The sequence below is a fragment of the Furipterus horrens genome, unplaced genomic scaffold (assembly GCF_987537825.1).
Source record: "Furipterus horrens unplaced genomic scaffold, mFurHor1.1.pri manual_scaffold_2, whole genome shotgun sequence".
NCBI lineage: Eukaryota > Metazoa > Chordata > Mammalia > Chiroptera > Furipteridae > Furipterus > Furipterus horrens.
Genome location: NW_028327172.1, coordinates 107,932,773 through 107,957,301, shown reverse-complemented (window position 1 = coordinate 107,957,301; position 24,529 = coordinate 107,932,773). Strand labels below are relative to the sequence as shown.

Here is a 24,529-nt window from a genome sequence, read left to right as displayed (position 1 = left end):
AGACAAGAAGGGACTGGCAAAAAGTATTCAATGTGATGAAAAATAAGGATTTACAACCAAGATTACTCTATCCAGCAAAGCTATCATTTAGAGTGGAAGGGCAGATGAAGTGCTTCACAAACAAGATAAAGCTAAAAGAGTTCATTATCACCAAGCCATTATTGTATGAAATGTTAAAGGAACTTATTTAAGAAAAAGGTCAAAATTATGCACACTAAAATGACAACAAACTCACAACTATCAACAACTGAATCTAAAAAATAAAAACAAAATCCAACTAAGCAAACCAGAATAGGAACAGAATCATAGGTATGGGGATCATTTGGAGGGTTATCTACTGGGTGTGGGGAGGGGGAGAAATGGGAAAATGGTGCAGGGATTAAGAAGCATAATTGGACGTCGGCATCTGTGTCTTCCTGTGCAATGGCTCCCGGAAGCGTGGCCTCCAGCGACACCTTGACCTCCTCAACCTTCCTAACCTCCATGAACTCCACATCTGGATGGTCTGGGACTGGGAAGACAGGGCCCAGCCATAGGGCCACCAGAGCACCACGCTGCCACCCACCCATGCTGGGCATGGTGCTGGAGGCGCTCCAGGTGGGTGAGCAGCACCGGGGCACCTTGGTGGTGGTCATCAAGGTCTATATCCTGCAGAAGTACCCTACAGTAGACACCATCTGGCTCAAGTACCTGCTGAAGCGGGCCCTGGACACCGGCATGCAACGTGGCCTCCTCGTCAGGCCCACCAACTCCAAGGCCAAGGGGGCCACCGGCAGCTTCAAATTATTTCCCAATCACACAAAACAAATCAAGCCCAGGAAACCGCCCACCATGTTGGCCCCCAGGAGACCTGGTGAGGCCAAGGAGGAGGCCCCCAAGAAAAGTGACCAGACCAAGGATGGAGAGGCCAGAATGGACAAGGCCGCAAAGGTCCCTCCTGGTGCCACCGGGACCCGTGGGAAGTCAAAGGCTAAAGGCAGAAAGAACAGCCCAGCAGATGACAAGGCCCACAGGAAAACCAAAGCTGGGATTCAGAGTTCAAAACCCACAGTCACCAAGGGTGAAAACAGTGCCATTTTCCCCACCACAAAGAAGACCGGGAGCACAGTCCCTAAAGAGGCCGCTGCCCGGGGGGCAGGCAAAGGTCGAAAGCCAAGGCTGCTTTTGCTCCTAAGGACAATGTGTCTAAGACCATACCTATACCACTGGCCAGAAAGATAGAGGTCCCCAAGGGCCCAGGAAGGTCTGGTATGCCCACCAAGGCCTTGCCATCCGATGGAACCAATAAGAAGACAGAAGCTAAGAGCTAGAGAGGCAGGGTGGAGAGAGACTAAGATTCTGTTGAAATTTTTATTTGCCTAGAAACAATTACTATTTATTGCACTGTAAACTATTTATCAATAAAGTTTTTTTTTCGTCTCACAAAAAAAAAAAAGAAGCATAATTGGTTGGTACAAAATAGACATGGGGAGGTTAAGAATAATATAGGAAAGGATGAATCCAAAGAACTTATATGCACAACAATGGACTTGAAATAAAGGAGGTGGGATTGCTGGGGAGAGAGGGGTACTGGGCAGAGGGGAACAATGGGGAAAACATTTGGACTACTATAACAACATAATCAATAAAATATACTTAAAAATGTAAATTAATTTAAATTTAAATTAAGGAATAAAGAAAAAGAAAGAAAGAAAGAAAAAGAAAAGAAAAGAAAAAAAGAGCATAACCTAAATTGTTCTGAACATAAAAGAAAGGGAAGCCCTGGCTGGTGTGGCTCAGTGGATTGAGCACCGGCCTGTGAACCAAAGTGTGGCTGGTTCAATTCCCAGTCAGGGCACATGTCTGGGTTGTAGGTCAGGTGTCCAGTTGGGGGCACGTGAGAGGCAACCACACATTGATTTTACTCTCCCTCTCTTTCTCCCTTCCTTCCTCTCTGTCTAAAAATAAATAAATAAAGTCATTAAAAATTAAAGAGGGAAAAATCAGAGAAAGGTAAAGATAGATACTTAATGGGAGTTTAGGAGGCAGTAAAGACTCATCTTTTTGATGATTTTGTGAAAATAACAGAATTGGAAGGTTTAAATTTTTGAAGTTAGAAAAACGATTTTAGCCAAATGTTCTCTGTAAAAATAATTTGCTTTAACTTTGAGAAGCAGAAAAGAATGTTGGTAGAATCCCACACAAAAGTATTTCATGAAAAAAAAAGCAAGCAGAATAACATATCCTGAAACCCAGCCCTGCTCATTCATGTGCTGTGTATGGCTGCCTTCTTGCTGCAACAGCAAAATTCAATAGTGCAGCAGAAACCACACATTTTGCAATGCCTAAAATAATTACTATTTGTGCCTTTATAGTAAAGTTTTGCCCTTTCTGGCTCAGAATACAACAAAAGCAAGATCCAACTTTCAAAAATACTAGTAGAAGAGGCTAGCAGGATAGAAACTGAGTACAAAAGTGATATGAGAAAAAGCAGTCAAGAGTGAGAGGAGAAGAAAGGAAAATATGGACTCATGGAAGCCAAAGAAAAGGTGTTTAGGCTAGCAGACATGAGTAATTGTTTCAAAATATGTCAGGCCTATATAAAAGATTCAAATGTGCCTGCTGGATTTAGAGATATGGAAATCAAATAGTTGTGAAGTGGATCCTCTCTCAATAGCTTTGAAGAATTTTAGAGAGATAGGACACTAAGCAGAAGGGGTTAAGTGGCTACATAAGATGAATAAGTAGACTTTGGATTTATAAAGATAGTATACGTTCTCTCACCTGCACTATAACTTAATCTAAATTATAAGATTTGCCAAAAAAAGGTCTCATAAGAACATATTTTATTTATTCTTTTAAAACCAGATTCTAAGAAGTTAGTTTTATATTGCTGTATTGTAAAAACCCTTTCAATCCCCCTGGGTCATTTATAGACATTCCTTGACTAGACCCTCTCCCTTTCCTTCCCCCTTATCCCCCTCCCACACCCACCGCCTCTGGTCACAGTCAATCTGTTCCGTGTTTCCATGTCTCTGGTTCTATTTTGCTCATTTGTTTGTTTTGTTCCTTAGGGTCCTCTTACAACAGGTGAGAGCATATGGTGTTTGTCTTTTGCTGTCTGGCTCATTTCACTAAGAATGATACTCTCCAGTACCATCCATGCTGTCACAAAAGGTAGGAGTTTCTTCTTTCTTTCTGCTACATAGAACTCCATTGTGTAAATATACCACTGTTTTTTTGATCCACTCATGCACTGATGGGCACTTAGGCTGTTTCCAGCACTTGGCTATTGTAAACAGCGCTGCTATAAACATAGCGGTGTATAGGTTCTTTAGAGTTGGTGTTTCAGGATTCTTGGGGTATAATCCCAGCAGTGGAATCACTGGATCAAAAGGCAGTTCCATTTTTAGTTTTTTGATGAAATTCCATATTGTTTTCCACAGGGGCTGTTCTTAGGCATAAGACCTGGGTTCCAGGAATCCAGGTCTGGCTTTAACAAGCCCCAATAGATCTGCTGCCCCCTCAGTAACTGCTGACGCCAGTGACTGCCTGTGTCCTTCAGAGACATCTTAGCCTGCTGGCAAGGATTTAGTTTCTTTTCTGTTTTAGTAATTTCCCTGTTCGCAGAGCCAAATCTCCCACAGCCATCTGCAGAAAGTCCCTTCAACTCCTTCCTCCCTTATTCCCTTTAAAACCCTCTGCCTTACTTTTGCTCGGGGTTGATGCCATCTTGGTCTCAGCCTGTCTGTTGCAGTTGATCAAATAAATCTTGTAAACTCATGGCCTGTTCTCCTGCCATTTCTCCTCTCACTCTCACCAGACCTAACAGCGGCACCAGTCTGCATTCCCACCAACAGAGCACTAGGGTTCCCTTTTCTCCACATCCTCTCCAGCACTTGTTGATTTGTTAATGATGGCCACCAGTGTGAGGTGGTATCTTATTGTGGTTTTAATTTGCACCTCTCTGATGGCTAGTGATGTTGGCCATCCTTTCATATGTCTATGGTCCCTCTGTATGTCCTCCTTGGTCTTTTGCCCATTTTCCAATTGAATTGTTTGTCTTCTTGGTGTTGAGTCATATTAGTTCTTTATACATTTTGGAGATCAACCCTTGTCTGAGGTGTCATTGGAAAATATGTGTCTCCCATATGGTTGGTTCCCTTTTTATTTTGACGGTGTTTTCTTTAGCAGTGCAGAAGCTTTTTAATTTGATATAGGCCCATTGACTCTGGGAGCAGGAGTGTGGGTGGGGCAGGGGAGAGCAATGGGCAAAAAATTGGGACAACTGTAAAAAAGTAATACAAATAAATAAATAAATAAATAAATAAACAAACACTGAAGAGCAAACCCTTTCAACTGAGACTTCAGTTTAATGCTTTCCCATTCAAATGATATGAACCCCTGAAAGCATGTTTTCATACTGAGCATGCTGACAGAATCCTTATTTAGTCCCATTTGAGTTAAATTTATTAAAAATAGGGAGCTGACTTGTGAAAGACTTAACTGGAAAAAAGAATGTATGTGTGTTTATGTGTGTGTACAGGGTCCAGACTAGTTTTTATTAGAATTTTCAGTGATGCAATGTGTATCATACATTTGTGTAGAGAGTAGTTCTCTATTTTTAAATAACTAATTCTCAGGTCCAAATCAGGAAGTGTATCCTGACTATTCTGACTCTAAGTATAATGTAAGCATCAAAATGGTCCTTTAAATAATTAATATTCAAAGCAGCAGTGAAAGTATTTCCCCTCCTCTTACTGATTTAAATGCTTTATAGTCTGTTGAATGGACTTGTAAAATAAACATTCAGGGTCAGAACCATACAAACTAATAAAAAGACACCTGGTGAGTAAGAGCTTGCAATTTCAAAAGTAAGAAAGAAAACCCGCAGCTTATGAATTTCACTGAGGATTTTATTAAACTCAATAAAGACATCTACAGGGAAGTAAATACCCATTTTTGAGATTTCCAAGGTCTTTATAAGGCAAAGCAATTTAACAAACTAACAATAAATGTGTTTATGCAGGGAGAAAAGAGTATTTAGAAAATATAATTTCCTTTACCGATCTGTTTTCCATTTTCTACTACAGCTCCTTGGAAAAAAGAAAAACAAAACAAAACAGACAGAAACAAAAGAAAGACTACATTTGAAAAAATATTTCAATTCACATAAAACTAATTCACAGATAGTACGCGTGGCTAATAAACAAACACAAACAAAAGTGGGGCTAATTTTCAGCCAATTACTAATTAAGATGAATTATACACATGGTTTTGAGGATGATCATCTGTCAGATTTAAGTAAAATACTTGCTTTTGACAGTATTTTTATTTTTCTTCTGAATAGGAGCATATATTTGGGCACAGTTTCATTGACACCAACAGTCTATAAAAACTAAAAAGTTGCTTACTCTGTTTTAGCTGAATTACAGAAAAGACTGTGATTAGATGACTTGATTAAATTGTTCTGGATTTCCCTAATGTTATATCTATCTGTCTTCCAGATATGATTGCTGAGAGCTCCCTGTGGATGTAAATTCTTGAATGGCTTCAGGGAAAATAACTTTTCCCTTTTCTTGATAGAGCAATGTTCCCCTATAAAAATAGAAGATCATCATATGGTAGTCTTAATATTTTACTTATATCTAAAGAAATATCTTTATTTCTACTGAGTTTTAGGAAAATTTGTTAACAAGTACAACTAATATGAACATTATAAGATCAGGACTCTTAATATAGAACCTGAAAAGTAATTCAGATTTAAGTTTGGGACAAATTTAGCAACATTCATATTTTGCTAAATGTTTCTGTCTAATTTTGCCAGTCATTTAGCAAAGCAATGGTAAATATAACAGCTTTTCAGTAAAAGATATCTTTGCCTTGAGCAAGTCCTGTCCATTGTTTCTTGTGCATCTAAATTAACAGTTTTGAAATAAGGATAACCACACTTAAGAGAGCACATAAACTTGTTAGCTATCCTCTAATCCAATCCCCACCTTGCTTTTTCCCGCATTCATGTATCTTCCTTATATTTCCTCCTTAATTCCTAATGCATAAATGATACTACAAAATTGTTGCTCTTGGGAGCATTTTAGATCTTGCTTCCCTATAACTGTCATTAGTTTTGGCTCAAATAAACTCTTACAACAAATCTTTACAGATTTAGATGTTTCTTACATCAATAGATACATGAATAAAGTTTCAAGCTAATTTATTTTCTCAAGTGAGAAAAAAAATTACTAAGAAACAGAACATATTCATGTGCTTGACAGACAAATTTACTTTTATATTGGATAGCAGATCTAAACAACATCTCTTCAGGTAAATCAGTGAACATAAATGAAATGGTATTATTAGTTCTTTTAAATTTTCATGGATTAATTAATTCTAACCCAGAAACCTCTGTGAGTTAACTGGGAAAAAAATTAAGTTTCTAAAACTGCACTGCTAAAGGCAAAGTTCTAAATCAAACTGACTCCACCAACACATGGCAACAACAACCAAAAAATCAAGAACTCTCTTTATTAGTTGAGTTTCTGAATTATACTTTTTGTGTTTTATTTAAATTTTTGATAGTTTATTTATTTTTTCCTTTTGTAGAACATAAAACAGCAAAGAGAAACTGGTTGGTGTCAATTACTGACTACAACAAGGTCAAACGCTAATTTAATAAGCCAATACCAAAATTATAAACTACCTTTCATGGAAAGGCATAAGAAAAAAAAAACTGAAAAACATGTCACACCACTATTTCCTCATGTGTATGTCTATAATCATTGTACACCCAAAATGTATATTTTTGTATTTTAAATTCTAGATGAAAAGAGAACCCAGTGGACTGTGGAAGTCTGTTCTGCCTAGAATAAATGTATGACTCAAACACTGAGTGACTGCCAATTTCAAGTTCTATTTTGTTATAAATACCTCTTTGTATGTTATCATCATATTCCTTTTCTGTCAAATTCTGATAAGGATTAACTCTTTAAATCATTATAATTTCCTCTATTCTGTCAGCAAGGAGCTTTAATATGGTGATAAAGAAATAAATGTAAAATAATATGTGTTCCTTCCAAGACTTATACATGTTATGTAAAGCTTTAAAAACTATTATACTCATGTATTTTCTTTAGTTTTACTTAAATAATATCATCAATTTATTAAAATACCATGGCCAAACAAAAATTTAAATTCAGTAATTTATGCAAACTATATAGAATTCAGGATAATCAGATAAAAAGAATATATTTTAAAAAGCCAATTTGTTAAGTCTTTTGTGTTAGTAATTTAAATTTTATACTTTTTAGAAATTATTTGTATCCATTATTCTAGCTTTGATTTAATTTCAGCTAATATAAATTCTATTATTCCAACAGTCTAAGGAGTCCTGATTTTTGTGAGAGTAAACAAAATCCATGCTGGGAAGAGATTGTCCTAACTTATAAAATGGTGAATATTATTTTAATTAATAACATTGCCTAGTAATTAGTAAAATTGTTATATTAAAGGCCCACTGTTATAATATTTCTGTATTAAATGCCCAACCAATTTAATTATCATGAAGAGCCTTATCATGTTACCTACATATCATAGTTAAGAAAGCCGAATCTCATGGTAGTTAAAATATTGCTTTGGGCCTTTGAGCTGTTGAGAGAGCTGTGATTTAAACCCAGTTTACTTCAAAACCTGTGTGTCTTTTTTTTTTTTTTTGTAATACACTGAAATAGGTTAAGGCAGCACTCAATCTAGTTCAATAGATCAGAGTACAGATTAGAAGTAGAAAATCTGGGAAGGGCTCAAAACAGCATTTTCTCCTCCTTGTGTTAATTGAAATTATATTATGTATGCCTTATCAATGTATAAAGGAAAATATTTTATTAAAGGTAGCTATCAGATAACTTTAAAGAAGTGAGAAAACTATAGCTAGCATTTGAAAAACTGTCAAAAGAGTATTTTAAAAAAATACTAAGTAGGTATCTTAACTAAAACACTGGAAGACTTTATATTTTACTATTCAATAATAGAGATGCAATAAACATTAAAGTAAACATTGTTTGATTATGATTTAATTATTAAGAGATATAGGGAACTTTAAAGAGTCAGAAAGTATCTAAAATTTGAAACAGTATTTTAATATTAACTAACATTTCAAATAGGAATATTTTTACTACAGAATCTTCCAGTCATTTGCACAATTTTATACAGTGAAATTAAATTGTATATACCTTTTCTTGGTATATATCACTACAACTAGATATTCTAATATTGGCAGTTATAATAATTTGGCTGATTGGGGGGAAAGGAGTGACAAAATTAGAGTGTTAAAACATTTACAGGAATAACAAGAACATGTGAAAACATAAAAAAGCTGAATTTCATTTGTCTGGATTTTGTAATAATGAAAAGTTTCACCTGCACAACAAAGAACACAAGAATTAGACACAAGGTGCTTGTGTTTTGGAAGTATCCCACTGTTTTCCACAAGCTCTGTTTCAGCTGTTTTCCCCTCAGCTAACCACTGCACACTAACGACAGCAGCTTGCTGTGGTGACACTTCAGCCCTATCTCCTTGGAAAATAGGCCTGAAGTTTCCTTACCAGTTTAAAAATCTGTTGTTTTCCCGTACAAAGCTTAATTTTAATCAGATTGCTAAGGTATCTTTATAAATAAATACTTCCCCATCTTTAAGGAATTCAAGCAAAAGAATAAACACTGGTTTACTCATTCCCAGAATTTCTTCCTTATTTTGGCCTAGCCGGAAATGCTCGTCTGCTACTCACATAAATAAATGCCTGTTGTTTTACTTGATCCTGTTGAGCTCTCACCTTTTAGAATATTATATATAATATTTCAAACTGCTACAAGTAACTTAAAAATTTGTCTCATCTTTCACCTAAGGTTGTCAAATTCATGACCACAGGCCATGCTATTTAGATATTGGCACATTTAGCTTAATAATGCATACAGCGTGAATTTGGCGATTATATGTCTATACTGATTATTGTTAACATTTTATAGTGATTTTTCAGAATTTCTTTTTCCTGATTCTTCTACATACTTGGAAAGCCTACAGACTTCACAGGTTAAACTGCTAGAAGCAGTACAACCAAGTCTGAAACTTGAAGTTTCCGAATCCCAGAATTTGAATAGTCTTTCTAATTTTTTCTAAATAATAATAAAAATGTTAAAATATAAATACATTCTCGAATCCTACACTGGTTCTATTAAATTAATATACATGTTCCTCTTATAATTAGAATTGATTAGTTGGCAAATAAAGCATATTTCAACATCTTTCACATGAGCATATTGGTTATTTCATATTACTACAGTAAGAATTACTGAATAAGTGCTTAAATATTTAATATTTAATAAAGTCTTTGGGTTGTACTAGCAGTAAATAATAATTAGTTTCAGCCATTCTCAACCCCAAACCAATAAATTGTTGACCTAGAAATCCTCATAATGTTTCTAACCTAAAGACCAGTTGGCTATAGAGCTTGGAACAAAAATAAAGTTAAAGGTGAGGGCTACATAATTACAGAATTTCAAATCAGAATATGTCAAAACAGGCTGCCGTTAATATCACAGAGATTATATCCACATCAACCGAAAATTAATTTAAAGCAATAATGGAGCATAATCATTAAATTCATGTTTAAGTGATGCGTGCTTTGAAACAGGCATTATGTTCTGTATAGAGAATATAAAAACATAATTTCTATCAGAAAAAAAAGATTTTCTTGTAAAGGAACCTTTATAAACACACCTTATGTATGTCATGTTCTCGTATAGAGCATAAAAGACAAGAGGGTGTGAGGAAAGTCTTCACAGAAGAGGTAATATTTATGAGACATCTTGGAGAATATGGAGAGGTTTACCAGGCCCTTAAGAAGCGAAAGCATTTCACACAGAAGGAAAAGCATCAGCAAAGACTCTAGATGGCCTGCTCAGAAAATGGGGATAAATTCCTATACAGGAGCAGTGGATATGGATATGGCATCGCTGATGGGGAATGGTCATAATTGAGGCTGGAGAGGAAGTTCAGGTCTAGACTTAGAAGTACAATGGAGGCGGGACTTGAGACTATGATGAACAGAGCCCTGTGCCTACAGTTTGGCAGCAGAATAACAGAGCTAAACTGGATTTCAATAGATGACTGACACCAAACTCATCATCATGTTACTGGTTGAGGAAAGTGGCAAAGATCTCATTTAGGAGATTGTTCAATAATATTGGAAGAAAATAGTTAATGTATGCCCTAAAGCTGTGAAACATGAAAGCTCTGACTATAAAAGGAACAATTCTAGAATGTACAGGGTTTGGTGATTTAAGCTGTGGGTGTAAGAAAGTGACCTGTACTACACCAAGATATTTTAGCTTGGAAGATGGGTTGCATAATGGTATTTTTAACCACAATTAGGAATACGGAAGCAAGAGAAACTGTATGGATGTGAGCAGAAATCAATTCAGGTTTGTACATGTGAAAAACTGGTAATAAGTTTCTGAAGCTCAATGATAAAAAGTAAAACAAGATTTTAGAGTTTTCTCTATAGAGCATTTTAACCAGTTATTGATTAGGTAACTCAGTAAGTGTTTAGAGAGGGGACAAAAAAAAAGTTTCTTTATAGACAATTATTCTTTAAGGAATTACCATAAATGGAAAAAAGGTCAATGAAGAAGACTATAACAGAGTGACCAATCAGCATAGTCTGACATTTGAATAGGAGAAAATGTCAAGAAGTACGGAGTGATTTCTACTTCAAACGCTATCTTGGCCAACATTATCTTAGGTTTAAATTAATGACTCTTATTTAAGAAAGGCCCAAAAGTCTTATGTGGAAAAAAAAAAAAACTTGCAAAAGAGATCATAAAGAAAATAAGTCAATATATATTTTTCACTATATTTAAAGAATGAAAAGGCTGCTTGGTCTAAAAAATGAATCCTGCAGAGTTTCTATCTCTAACCTGCAGAGAGGAATGAGTTTCCATCTGCTTGCTTTTCATGACTACAATTTAGTTTTATAGTCACCATTTCGTTTCCCTTGCTGCAATAAGCCATTTATTCATTGTTCTGTCTAGTAGATAGCTATGTTTCAGAGGGTTATCCTCGTCTGAGGGGAAAAGCTTGTGAACAAAGGTGAAAATTCAGACAAAATGTATACTCTTTCAATCTGATGAATTGTGCCAAATTTTCTTTTTCACTTTCTTTGTAGACTGTTAATGCTCAACGTGTTAGACCCTGCTCTTTTTTTTTTTTTTTTTTTTTTTTTTGTAACATAGACTGAGTCCATATTCTGTTAAAGACCCTGCTCTTGATGGCAAATACAAGTATTACCATAATTATATTCTTCACATTTGGTCCTTTAGCCAGTCTTTCCTTTTTCATTTCATTACTAGTTTATTACTATTATTATGATGGCTTAAGAGAATTTTTTAAGTCTGTTATTGGTGTAAGTGTACATTTTATATATGTTGGGTATTGATAGCAATAGATTGGGAACTTTAGGGGAACAAAACATTTCTGCTCAAAGAAAAAAGAATCAGAGAGGAAACTGAACTTGTATTTTTCATCTGAGAGTAGTCTATTAAATAAAAAGAATCAATTTCTAGAGTACTTTTCAGATTTATAAAATATTCGTGATATGAATTAATTATACTAAACAAGCTTTAATGTTTCATATTTCTCCTCCTACTGCGAGGTAAAAACTCAGTCATACATTTTCGCTCACATCTATTTTAATAAACATTGTCTTTAGATCATTTGTTTATTTTCTTTTGTGCCCAGGTGTTCTTTAAAGATATAATATACCAGTACCCTTCATAAAAGGTAGCACGTTTAATAAACTATTAAAGAGATAGGCTAATTTATGTTGTTAAAATTTTATAAATTTTTCATGAATTCACTCATGTGTAAGAGAAAATATACTAAATGTTGTTAATTCCATAACACATAGTTCTGAAGGGCTTTGGGGTTTAGGATGAAAGCCAGCAAAAAGCTAGAAATATAATGCTTAATTACGATGTCAGTAAAACCTACTAAAATGAATTATGGTTTTGATGACATCAATATCCACAAGCCATTTTAGGTAACAGAGGATCCCATGCTACCTATATAATACAATCTAAAAAAAATTTTATTTATGTAAATTCTAAATTAAAAAGAATACCTATATCCTTTTTTTCAAAAAAAATTGTGAAGCCATAATTACAATTTGAAAAATATTAAGGACATAGGTATACTCTAAATAGTTATTGGAAAAATACCAAGGATATAGGTTACCTATCATGATAATTATTATTTGAAAAATACTTAGGATATGGCTATTCTTTTTCATTTGGAATTTATATAAATGATTATATATAATTATAATACAATCAATACATTACACTATATATCATACGTAACATATAATAAAATTTTACATTACATATAATTATATATAACAAAGTTACAATATTAATAATAAAACAATTAAGGAATGATAGCCTGCACTTATTAAAGGTTTTTTTATGCCCAGCATTCTTAGGTTAAAAAAAGTTATCTCATATAATATCACCATAAACTATAACATAATAGTATTAATAAAAGAGGAAAATAGAGTATTGAGATGCTTACACCAATAATTGCTGGTACACGAATTCATATCCAAAAGGGTATAATGTCAAAGTTCATGCCATAACCATTGCACCACATATTTTAAAGCAAATCAATGTACATTTTTCATTTCAAAGAAAATCTAGCTCTTAAATAGCATGAGTTAAAATGATATTCATTTTTCCTGTATTCATCTGTTATTAGTAGAACAATGATATTCTGAGGTAATTAAACATTAAATAAATGTAAATTATCTTTTCATCCAAAAGTATTAGTCCAAAAGTTGTATCTGCTATGATTTGATAAAATGCAAGCAACAATATCTCACTATAAAAACCAATATTTTAAGTCTGATTCTGACAAAAACAAAAATGAGTAACATTAAGCATCATAATTACTATTTAGTGGTGTTAGATTATTTTTTCTCAATGTTATTTGTAAAATCAACTTTATTTACAGATAAAGGATTTGTAATAGATTTTGTAACATACTATTTTAATATCACTTTGAAAATACTATATCACTAATTAACTGGTACCACTTTGGAAACATCTCATGTTTTTATCCTTCCCTTTGTAAAACTTGGTTTGAGAATTATCCATTAAAAACATCAAGTTTCAATTTGTGTCAATGTGATCATATTCTAAGAAGTTCTAAATTATTATACAGTTAATATTACTTATTTTAATTAATTGTACCATCTTAAACTTTTCCAAAATAAGAATTTTATAACAACAAAATTAGGGCAATAAACAGCAACATGTATTTACTTACTTATTATTTTCCATCCTTGATTCTCTATAAGCTTCATGACAGTAAAGGCTTATTAAAAAAATTTTCAAAGCTATATCATCAAGAACTAGAAAAGTGGCTGGCACATAGGAGGTAGGATGAATAAATAAAGATTCAAAAGTTATATTCATATTGCAACTTCAAACCAAAAAAATTACTATAAACTTAAAAATGAAAAAGATGTTTTCATCATGAAATTAAAGTAAAAATTGTACCCATGTCTCCAAGAAAATATTTCAAAAAATTATCCCATTGATCATCCTCCCTTACTACAGTTATGCTATTCAATGGAAACAAATTTCCTCTATTGTAGCTCAAATATTTTCTGCTAAGTAGATGTCTTGAACTTAATATCATAAAACGCACAAGTAGAAATGTATCTTACTTATATGTCTTAATATAAAAGTTTGGCCTTTACAAGTTTAAAATGTAAATATGTTATTGAAAATGTATAAATAATTTTCACATGGCAAAAATGTAGGATCTAGAAATGCTACAAACTATGAAAAGTTTAAGATTAAGATGAAGTTTTCTATCCTAACACCTCAAATCAGGTCAAAGTCACATGTTCATTAATATTTCTAGTCAGGACTTATTACAGTCACTGTTAGTATGAATTAAAAGGTACTTTCCCCTCCTAACTATATAAGAACACCTCAGCAAAAGCACTTACTGATCATTTTGAACACCTATTTGATTTCATGACAGTTATCTTGTGGTTAATGGACTGATTATGAAAATGCAGTCATTACCAAAGATGTTTAAAGCTCTGTTTTAATACCCTAATAGAAAATAATGGATTTCATATTTTTATGTAATGAGGTTTAAATGCCAAGTCTTGTTTTCAGCTGTACATTTCCAACACCTACTGTCTAGGCTCTATTAATAAATTACATGCTCAGTCATTAGAAATGAGTTGTTGGGAATAAGTACCAAAACTCTTCATAAATCAAGCTTGGCATTAAATTAATTTTCCACCCATTAAGTAGTAAAACCAAATTTGTGGCAACTCTTTGGCAAAATTTATTTTAAAAAGTGTTTTTGTTGCTTGAGTTAACCTCATTTAAAAGATGGAAAATCATATCATCAGAGAAAAGAGGGTTTGTTAATTATAATAAATACCAGAAGTGATAGATAAATAAAGAGAAACTTAAAACTCCTTCCCTCGTTTAAATATCCCCCTTTTTATTTGTCACTATTCCAGGAAAATGTTGACTTTAACAAGCATTTATTGAATAGCATTTATGATCCACAGTGTTATGGAAAAAGCATTAATTTTGGGGTGAGGCAGAAACCAAAGGAAACTTATAGCCAAGTTGATTCAGCTGACTTTCAAATTCTCATTCATAATATTATCATATAACACCTAGTTCATAAAATCATTATAATCTTAGTGGGAAAACACATAAAAGTGCTAGCTAGCACTACCATAGATTCCTTTGTTGACCCTTATCTGACTTGCTGCCTCTAAATGTCCAAGTTTTACCAGGCTTAGTTCTGTCACCTTTCTGGTATATCAATATACTCTTCCATAAAATTACATCATCATTACATAGCTTCAAGTCCATTTGCAAAGGACTACCAAAATGTATGCCTCTTGCCCAGACTGGTTTAAACTTATACATTAAACTTGTTAAATCTTCTACTTGAATATTTCATACAAACACTCAATTCTTCGTCAACATCCCTACCCCATTCTGTTAATAATCAATTTTTCCTATGGCAGTTTGTGGTACCAGCATCTACACACAAGTCATATACACAATACAGGAGAGTCACTGTGATATTTTAATTCAACCCATTCATCCAAACTTTTTTTGTTTGTTTGTTTTTCAATTACAGTTGTCCCATTTTTCCCCCATTTCTCTCCCCCACCCAGCCCATCCCTTCTCCTACAATCATATCCCTCCCCGTTGTCCATGTCCATGAGTCATTTATACATGTTCTTTGACTAGACCCTTCCCTTACTTATCCCTCACCCCTTTGACTGCTATTCTGCTCTTAGTTCTATTTAGATCTTTTGTTTGTGTTGTTCTTTAGTCTCCTGTATTAGGTGATATCATATGGTATTTTTCTTTCTTTGCCTAGCTTATTTCACTAAGCATAATTCTCTGTACTTCCATGCATGTTGTTGCAAATGTCAGGAGTTCCTTCTTTCTTACTGCTGCACAGTATTCCATTGTGTAAATGTACCACAGTTTTTTGATCCACTCATCTACAGATGGGCACTTAGGCTGTTTCCAGTACTTAGCTATTGTAAACAGGGCTGCTATGAACATGAGGGTGCATAAGTTCTTTTGAATTAGGGTTTTAGGATTTTTTGGGTATAATCCTAGCAGTGGAGTTGCTGGTTCAAAAGGCAGTTCCATTTTTATTTTTTTGAGGTAATTCCATACTGTTTTCCATAGTGGCTGCACCAGTCTGCATTCCCACCAACAGCGCAATAGGGTTCCCATTTCTCCACATCCTCGCCAGCACTTGTTGTTTGTTGTTTTGTTGATGATTGCCATTCTGACTGGTGTAATATGGTATCTCATTGTGGTTTTTATTTGCATCTCCCTGATGGCTAAAGATGTTGAGCATTTTTTCATGTGTCTATGGACTTTCTGTATGTCCTCTTCTGCGAAGTGTTTGTTCAGTTCCTTTGCCCATTTTTTAATTGGGTTTTTTGTTTTCTTGATGTTGAGTCATATAAGCTCTTTATATATTTTGGAGATCAGTTCCCTGTCTGTGATGTCATTGGCAGATACGTTTTCCCATATGGTTGGTTTCCTTTTCATCTTGCTGATGTTTTCTTTTGCTGAGCAGAAACTCTTTAGTTTGATGTAGTCCCGTTGGTTTATTTTTTCCTTTATTTCTCTTGCCTTCAGAGATGTATCCATGAAGACATCGTTACATGAGATATCTGAAATTTTCCTGCCTATGTTTTCCTCTAGGACTTTTATGGTGTCATGACTTACATTTAAGTCTTTGATCCATCTTGAGTTTATTCTCATGTGTGGTGTAAGATGGTGGTCCAGTTTCATTTTTTTGCACGTCCCTGTCCAGTTCTCCCAGCACCATTTGTTAAAGAGGCTCTTCTCATTCCATTTTATGTTCCTTTCTCCTTTATCAAATATTAGTTGACCATAGAGGCCTGGGTTTATTTCGGGACTGTATTCTGTTCCACTTATCTATATGTCTTTTCTTATGCCAGTACCAAACTCTTTTGATCACAGTGGTTTTGTAGTATTGTTTGATATCTGGTGTTATAATTCCTCCTGCTGTGTTCTTCTGTCTCAAGACTGCTTTTGCTATTTGGGGTCTTTTTTGGTTCCATATGAATTTTTGGAGTATTTGTTCTAGGTCTGTGAAATATGTCATTGGTATTTTAATAGGGATTGCACTGAATCTGTAAATTGCTTTGGGTAGTATGGCCATTTTGATGATGTTGATTCATTCCATTCAAGAACATGGTATTTGCTTCCATTTATTTGTATCTTCTTTAATGTTACTTAATTTTCAGAGTACAGGTCTTTTACACCTTTGGTTAAGTTTACTCCTAGGTACTTTATTTTTCTTGTTGCTATAGTAAATGGTATTTTCTTTTTTGTCTCTGTCTCTGATATTTTATTGTTGGTGTACAGAAATACCTTAGATTTCTGTATATATATTTTGTACCCTTCTATTTTGCCAAATTCACTTATTATATCAAGTAGTCTTTTAGTGGAGTTGATAGGGTTTTCTAGGTATACTATCATGTCATCTGCATATAATGATAGCTTTACTTCTTCTTTCCCTATTTGGATGCCTTTTATTTCTTTTTGTTGTCTGATTGCTGTGGCTAGGACTTCCAACACTATGTTGAATAGGAGTGGGGAGAGTGGACAGCCTTGTCTAGTTCCTGATTTCAGGGGGAATGCTTTCAGTTTTTGTCCATTGAGTATGATGTTGGCTTCAGGCTTCTCATATATAGCCTTAATTATTTTAATGTATGCTCCCTCTATTCCCATTTTGCTGAGTGTTTTTATCATAAATGGGTGTTGTACTTTATCAAATGCTTTTTCTGCATCTATTGATATGATCAGGTGATTTTTGTCTTTCATTTTGTTTAGATGATGTATTATATTTATTGATTTGCGAATATTAAACCATCCTTGCATCCCTGGGATGAATCCCACTTGATCGTGGTGTATGATCTTTTTGATGTATTGCTGGATCCTGTTTGACAAAATTTTATTGAGGATTTTAGCATCTATGTTGATCAGTGATAATGGGCTGTAGTTTTCTTTCTTTCTTGTGTCTTGACCTGGTTTTGGAATTAGGGTAATACTGGCTTCATAGAAAGAGTTTGGAATTTTTCCCTCTTCTTGGATTTTTTGGAATAGTTTGAGGAGGGTAGGAGTTAGTTCTTCCCTAAATGTTTTGTAAAACTCGCCTGTGAAGCCATCCGGTCCAGGGCTTTGTGTGCAGGGAGATTTTTGATTACTGTTTCAATTTCCTTCTTTGTTATTGGTCTGTTGAGACTTTCCACTTCTTCTTGATTCAGTTTTGAAGGTTATATGTTTCTAGAAATTTGTTCATTTCTTCTAGGTTGTCAAATTTCTTGCCATACAGTTGTTTGTAGTAATTTCTTACAATCGTTTGTATTTCTGTGGTATAAGTTGTGATTCCTCCTCTTTCGTTTCTGATTTTGTTTATTTGGGTCTTCTCTCTTTTTTTCTTGATTAGACTGGCTAGAGGCTTGTCGATTTTGTTTATTTTTTTGAAGAACCAGCTCCTAGTTTTGTTGATATTTTGGATTGTTTGTTTAGTCTCTATGTCATTTAATTCTGCTCTGATCTTGATGATTTCCTTCCTTCTTCTTGCCCTAGGCTTTATTTGTTGTTGTTCTAATTCTTGTAGCTTTAGGGTTAGATCTTTTATTTGACATTCTTCTATCCTTTTCAGATATGCCTGTATTGCTATGAACTTCCCTCTTAGGACTGCTTTTGCTGTGTCCCATAGATTTTGGGCTGTTGTGTGTTCATTATAATTAGTTTCTAGAAATTTCTTGATTTCTTTTTTGATGTCATTGTTAACCCATTCATTATTTAATAGCATGTTATTCATTCTCCATGAGTTTGGGTGTCTTTGATTTTTTTTTTCTCTGAGGTTGTTTTTTAGTTTCAAAGCATTGTGGTTTTAAAAGATGCTTAATATGATTTCAATTTCCTTGAATTTCTTGAGGCTTGTTTTGTGTCCTATTATGTGGTCTATCTTTGAAAATGTCCCATGTGTATTTGAAAATAATGTATATTTTGTTTCTTTGGGGTGGAAAGTTCTATATATATCAGTTAGATCCATGTGGTTTAGTGTATTTTTTAATGCCTGTATGTCCGTGGTGTTTCTTTGCTTGGATGATCTGTCTATTGTTGATAATGGAGTGTTGAAGTCCCTACTATGAGTTTGTTGTTGTTAATATCCTTCTTGTGGTCTTCTAGTATTTGCTTTATGTATTTTGGTGATCCTATGTTGGGTGCATATATGTTTATTAGTGTTATATTTTCTTGATGGATTGTTCCTTTAAGTATTATGAAATGTTCTTCTTTGTCTCTTTTTATTGCCCTTGTTTTGAAATTCGTTTTGTCTGATATGAGTACTGCTACCCTGGCTTTTTGTTCAGGTCCGTTTGCTTGGAATATTTTTTTATATGCCTTTACTTTCAGTCTATGTAAATCTTTTGTTTTGAGGTGCGTTTCTTATAGACAGCAAATATGTGGGTCCTGTTTTCTTATCCATTCCATTACCTATGTTTTTTAATTTCAGCATTAAATCCATTTACATTTAAGGTTATTATTGACATGTATTTATTCATTTCCCTTTGTACCTCTGTTCCTCTCCTTTTTTTTTTCTTCTTTTTTCTTAGAACATTCCCTTTAGCATCTCTTGCAATGCTGGTTTGGTGGAGATGTATTCTTTCAGTCTTCTTTGTCTGAGAAACTCCTTATTTCACCTTCCATTTTGAATGAGAGCCTAGCTGGGTAGAGTATTCTTAGTTGTAGGCCTTTGTTTTTCATTGCTTGAAATATTTTTGACCATTCCCTTCTGGCTTGTAGTGTTTATGTTGAGAAATTGGTCGATAGCCTTATCGGAGCTCCCTTGTATGTTATTTGCTGTTTTTCTCTTGCTGATTTCAGGATTCTCTCTTTGTCTTTGAATGTTGACATTTTAATTATGATGTGCCTTGGACTGGGTTTTGGGGGGTCCTCTTCATTGGAACTCTCTGTGTTTCCTGAACTTGTATAACTTTTTCTCTCATCTCTGTCACTCTCTCATCTCTGTCACTATTTCTCCTATCAGTTTTTTTATTCCTTGTTCTTCTGATACCTCTTTAATTCCAAATATTCTGATATTATTTTTCCTCATGCTATCCTGTAATTCCCTTACTTCTTCTTCGTACTTTTTCCATATTTTTTCATTTTGTTGTATTGTCTGGGAATTTTTCTCTACATTATCTTCTAACTCACTAATCCGATCCTCTGCTTCGTTTAGTCTGCTTTTGACTGATTCTACTGTGTTTTTCAGTTCAGAGATTGCATTCTTCACTTCTTCCTGGTTCTTGTCGATAGTTTCTACGTCTTTTTTTATGCTGGTGTAGTTCTCTGCAAGTTCCCTGTAATTTTCTTGGAGCTGCTGGTAACTTCCTTGGAGGTTGTCATAGTTGTTTTTAAGGTTGTCAAGTATATTGAGCTTCTTCACCACCATTCTTTTGAATTCTGTATCTGACATTTGGGCTATGTCTATTCCATCTACCTCTCTTTCTGGGAATTCCTCTTTTCTTTTCATTGAGAGGTTATTTCTGCATCTTACCATGTTGGATTCTTCTTGTTTGTTTTTGATTTTTGGGTTTGTCTGTTTTGACTTCCCACCTTTGTGGTATGTGATTCTTTATAGGAAATCTGGGGTTTTCAGTGGTGCAGTCTGTTTGATCTCCTGAGCCTGATGTTCTTGGGGTACCCTTTATGTCCTTTGTTTATGCTGTTTGGTTATATTTCAGGTGCTCTTTGGTAGGATCTTCCTTCTGGCTAGTTGATTGAGAGTCACTCTATCCATTTTGTCTTGAGTTCTTTTGTGGAGATGCTGTTAAAAACATAAACACACAGCCCAGGCAGGAGACCCACACCCTCAAAAATATCCCCCACCCTCTATCCTATTATTGTCAGCCAACGAGCCAGTATTAATATAAATGCAGAGAGATTAGAGCTTTTATACTATAAGAAGAATAGATAAGAGTTGTTTTTAGGAAGGAAAAATATGATTTTTGAGAGAGGGGATGATAGATTAATAATAGTTGAGACTATGCAAGACAGGTAATGTTTGCATTGTATGTTTATAACAATAGAAGAAAAGAAGGGAAGAGTGCATAATATAGTAAGAAAGTGGGATTGTATAGTATTGAATTTATAGAGTAGTTATATTCTATTTATTTAGGGTGAAAGGGAGACTAAATTAGACACACAAACAAATAAACAACAATTAAAGAGAAAGAATGAGATGGAGATATTGTATGAAACAGACTAGAGATATAGTATTTTATTTTCCTTTTTTTTTATCTTTTCCTTCTTCTCCTCACTTTAAGGAAGAAAAAAAAGAAAAAAAGGAAATGTTTTTACTCAGTTCAGCCTTTGTGTTATCTTCTTTTTCTGTGTCCACAGCTGGTCTAATGAGGCCGGTCAGAGGTTCCTGTTCCTTGCAGCAGCGGTGTGTGCCTGCAGTGGCTGGTACAGCACGTTAGTTTTGCACCTGTTGGAGGTAGCCGAGGTGCCTTGGCGCACATGGCCCTGCACGCCGAGGCTGACTGAGCGCTTGCCTCAGGCTTGCCAAGCAGCGGCGTTCTGGGAGTTGGTCTCTCGCCTCTTAGGGCGGGGCCCCAAACACTTGTGCACAATGGAAGTGAGCGTCTATGAGTCAGACGCTGCTGCCTCACTGTTCCCGCACCACAGCCATCTGCCGTTCCCGCACTCGCCTGGGTGGGCACGAGCAGAGCCTGAGCAAGTAGTCTGCGCTCCAGCCTGGCGTCCACTGGAGCTGGCCAGGGGTGCCTGCGCACGATCTTCTGTGTGTCCAGTGGGCCCTCCCTGTGCCCGTTGGGGCACTGATCTTATGTCTGTTGGGGCATGTCCGAGGGGCACCTGGCCTCACGCCCTGAGCCCCTGGACCAGTAAATGAGGGCACTTCCCTATGTGCGCCCCCGGGACCCAAGGGGAGGGTTGGGGAGTGGGCGAGTGCACCTCTGCGCCTGCGCTCCTCAAGAATGTCCTACCACCCCCAAACTTTCCTCCCCTCTCTGCAGTCCACAAGAGAAAAATATAAAGGAGAATTATGTTCTCACTTGCACAGCAGTACGCTGTCTCCTGTCCTTCAGCGCCAATGCCACCTGGTCGAGTCCTGTCTCTGCCAGCGGGCAGAGATCCGCTCTCCTCCCAACTCCTCTCTGGGGAAGCCTGTGGTCGCTAAAAAACCTTTGTGTACTTCCAGCCGCAGCTCGGGCAGCCACCCCAGTCAGGGATCCCATTTTGTCCCCTTTTCCTCCGCTATCCTCACCAAACAGGTCGTTCCCAGATGGTTTTCTCTAATCCAGCAGTGCCAAGGCTCGACTCCTGCCAGTGTCCAGCTGCTCACTGAGATGTTCTGTCTGCAATTAGTCCAAACTACAGACGGGTCTCGGGAGCCTGAAAGCGCAGCCTCCCCTCACTCCTCTGCCCCATCCAAACTATTATTAAGTCATGTTAATTATACCTTCAGAAAAATCTGCCATCACACTAACTGAAGAGAACAAATGGATTGCCAAATAACTGTTTCTCCTGCCCTCATTCCTGCTCTTGCCCCTCAAAAACTCCATCTTGCCTTTCTGCATGGTCTCACATTCACAGTCCTCCAAAAAGTCACTGTAGCAGCTAGAACCATTTTTTTCCAAATGCAAATCTGATCACAACTGTGATATGTGATTTATAATTATAAACAAACAAACAAACAAACAAATAAATGTGGTCTTGGTCTCTAGCTCTCTAGCTCTGGAACAGCTCTAGAGCTTGCTTCTAAATCCCTTGGAATTTCTTAAGTAATGAGAGCCTAAAAGGTGTCTGTGGTTATGTTAATTAGATGACTTTTGGAAATGTCCTCTGTAACCTAAGGATGAGGCCTAGTTGCCAGTGGACCCAGCACTGTGATTACAGGATTGTAACTTTCAGTTCCACCCACTGACCTCCAGGGAGGGGAGAGGGGCTTGAGATTCAGTCCAGTCAGCAATGGCCAAGGATTCAATCAGTCATACCTATGGAATGAAATCTCCATAAACCCCCCAAAGGCCAGGGTTCTGAGAGCTTCTGGATTGGTGAACATATAGAAATTTGGGGAGAGGGGTACATTCAGAGAGGGCATGGAAGTTCCATGCCCCACCGCCAGCCTTGCTCTAAGCATCTCTTACATCTGGCCATTTCTGAGTTATATCATTTTAAAATAAACTTGTGATCTAATAAGCAAAATATTTTTCCAAGTTCAGGGAGCTACTCCAGCAAATTTATCAACCAAGGAGGGGGTCATTGAAACCTCTGGTCAGAAGCAGAGGTGACAACCTGGATTTTCTACAGGCATCTGAAGTGGTGATGGTGGGTTAGGTAGGGGGCAGTGCTGTAGAACTGAGCCCTTAACCTGCAATATCCGATGCTATCTCTGAGTAGATAGTGTCAAAATTAAGTTGAATTGTAGGACACCCAGTTGGTGTCAAATATTTATTGCCTGATAGAGAAATCTACCCACTTTCATGTTGAAAATTGGTCCCAGAGCATTTAACAACAATCTATTCCCCATTCAAAAGTAGAAGTCTCCATTTCAAAGTTTCCTCATTTTGTCTAAAATAAAAGACAGATATAAAATAACCTAAATAGATGGCATGATCCTTTAGCTGCTGAAAAACTTAATGAATATCCAAACCCTCACTCTACCTTTTTCACTATGCTCACTGCCCCAGGAGGCAGTGAATGGACTGATCAGTCCACTCCCATGCCCTATCCTCTGAGAGCATGCCAGCAATGAAGAGCCAACCCCATTAGGAGACTGGAGGGCAGGAAGTAAGTGTTGTCAGGAATTCACTTTTGTCTCCCTCCTTTTGGGTTTGCTTTAGCTGGCAAACCCAACCTTTGAATTAAAAAGGCCATCTCGTAAGGAGGATGACCCTACATGACCTCTTTATTCCATTTCCAGCAACCCCTGTTTCCCCTTTTGGTCTTGGGGTAGCAACAACTCCACTACAGTTCATCCCAAGTTTTTCCTTCATTCCTTCAGTGACCTCTATAATGTAGCCTCTATCTTTGCAATTAGTCCCTCCATAAATAAGCCTCCATGGCAAGAGTCTAAGTTTTAGAATGCCATCTTTTTCCTGTTTGGACCAAAGTCATACACAAAAGAAGGGTACTCTTTTAGTTCCAGGAATCCTGGCTTTTCATACACTGTTTCTTCTACCTAGAACGCTTCCAGAACTAATCACCTGGCTGGCTCCTCATCATAATTCAAGTCTCAGCTTAAATATCATTTCTTAAGAAACAGATAGACCACACAATCTGAAAAAGGTTCTGAGTTTTATAGCATCTTATAACAGCCTTTTCTTTTTGTCCTTGGTAACCACAATTTTGCAATTGTGTGTGCAAGTTATATTTGTATATCACTCTACGTTCCACGAAGGGAGGAATCATTTCAGTTTTATTAACTGGAAAATAGAGTGGTTGGCACTGTGGGCACTAGTTAAATATTTATTGGGAAAAAGGATAAATTCAGTTAAGTGCTCTCTCTGTTACAACTAGTGAGTACAAACTATAAATTAGCTATGTACCTTATAGAGTGAGTGTAATGTAGTGGTTAAAGGTCTGGTTTCTGGAATCTAACTCCCCAAGCTTCAATTCTAATTCTGCCATAAACTTTTTTTTTTTGAAATCTTAACCAAGTGATTCATTTTCTCTATGCCTCAGTGTTTCTCCCACTTGTTTAAAGGAGATAATAATAGAACTTATCACATATGCTTGTTGTGAGACCTGAATAAGTTAACATCTAAAAGTGCTTACGTTTATGGGTTTGGAATTGATAAGTGCCATGCAAGTATTACTGTACTTGTTACTATTTTATTATGTAAACAGTACATAAAAC

General features: G+C 35.8%; 1 protein-coding gene across 2 annotated transcripts in view; it reads right to left on the bottom strand.

Moving 5' to 3' along the window:
• The window catches only part of CCSER1 (coiled-coil serine rich protein 1), a 733,000-nt gene that overhangs the window by 369,554 nt on the left and 338,917 nt on the right, over positions 1-24,529 (bottom strand). The window contains exon 6 of one of the 2 annotated variants that reach the window (XM_090267945.1): positions 5,335-5,577. The exons of the other annotated variant lie outside the window; for it this stretch is intronic. Coding sequence (XP_090124071.1) covers positions 5,472-5,577 — 106 coding nt within the window. The 3' untranslated portion in view covers positions 5,335-5,471. Of the gene's footprint in view, positions 1-5,334; positions 5,578-24,529 lie in introns of those variants that run through there. 2 annotated transcript variants of the gene reach the window in all.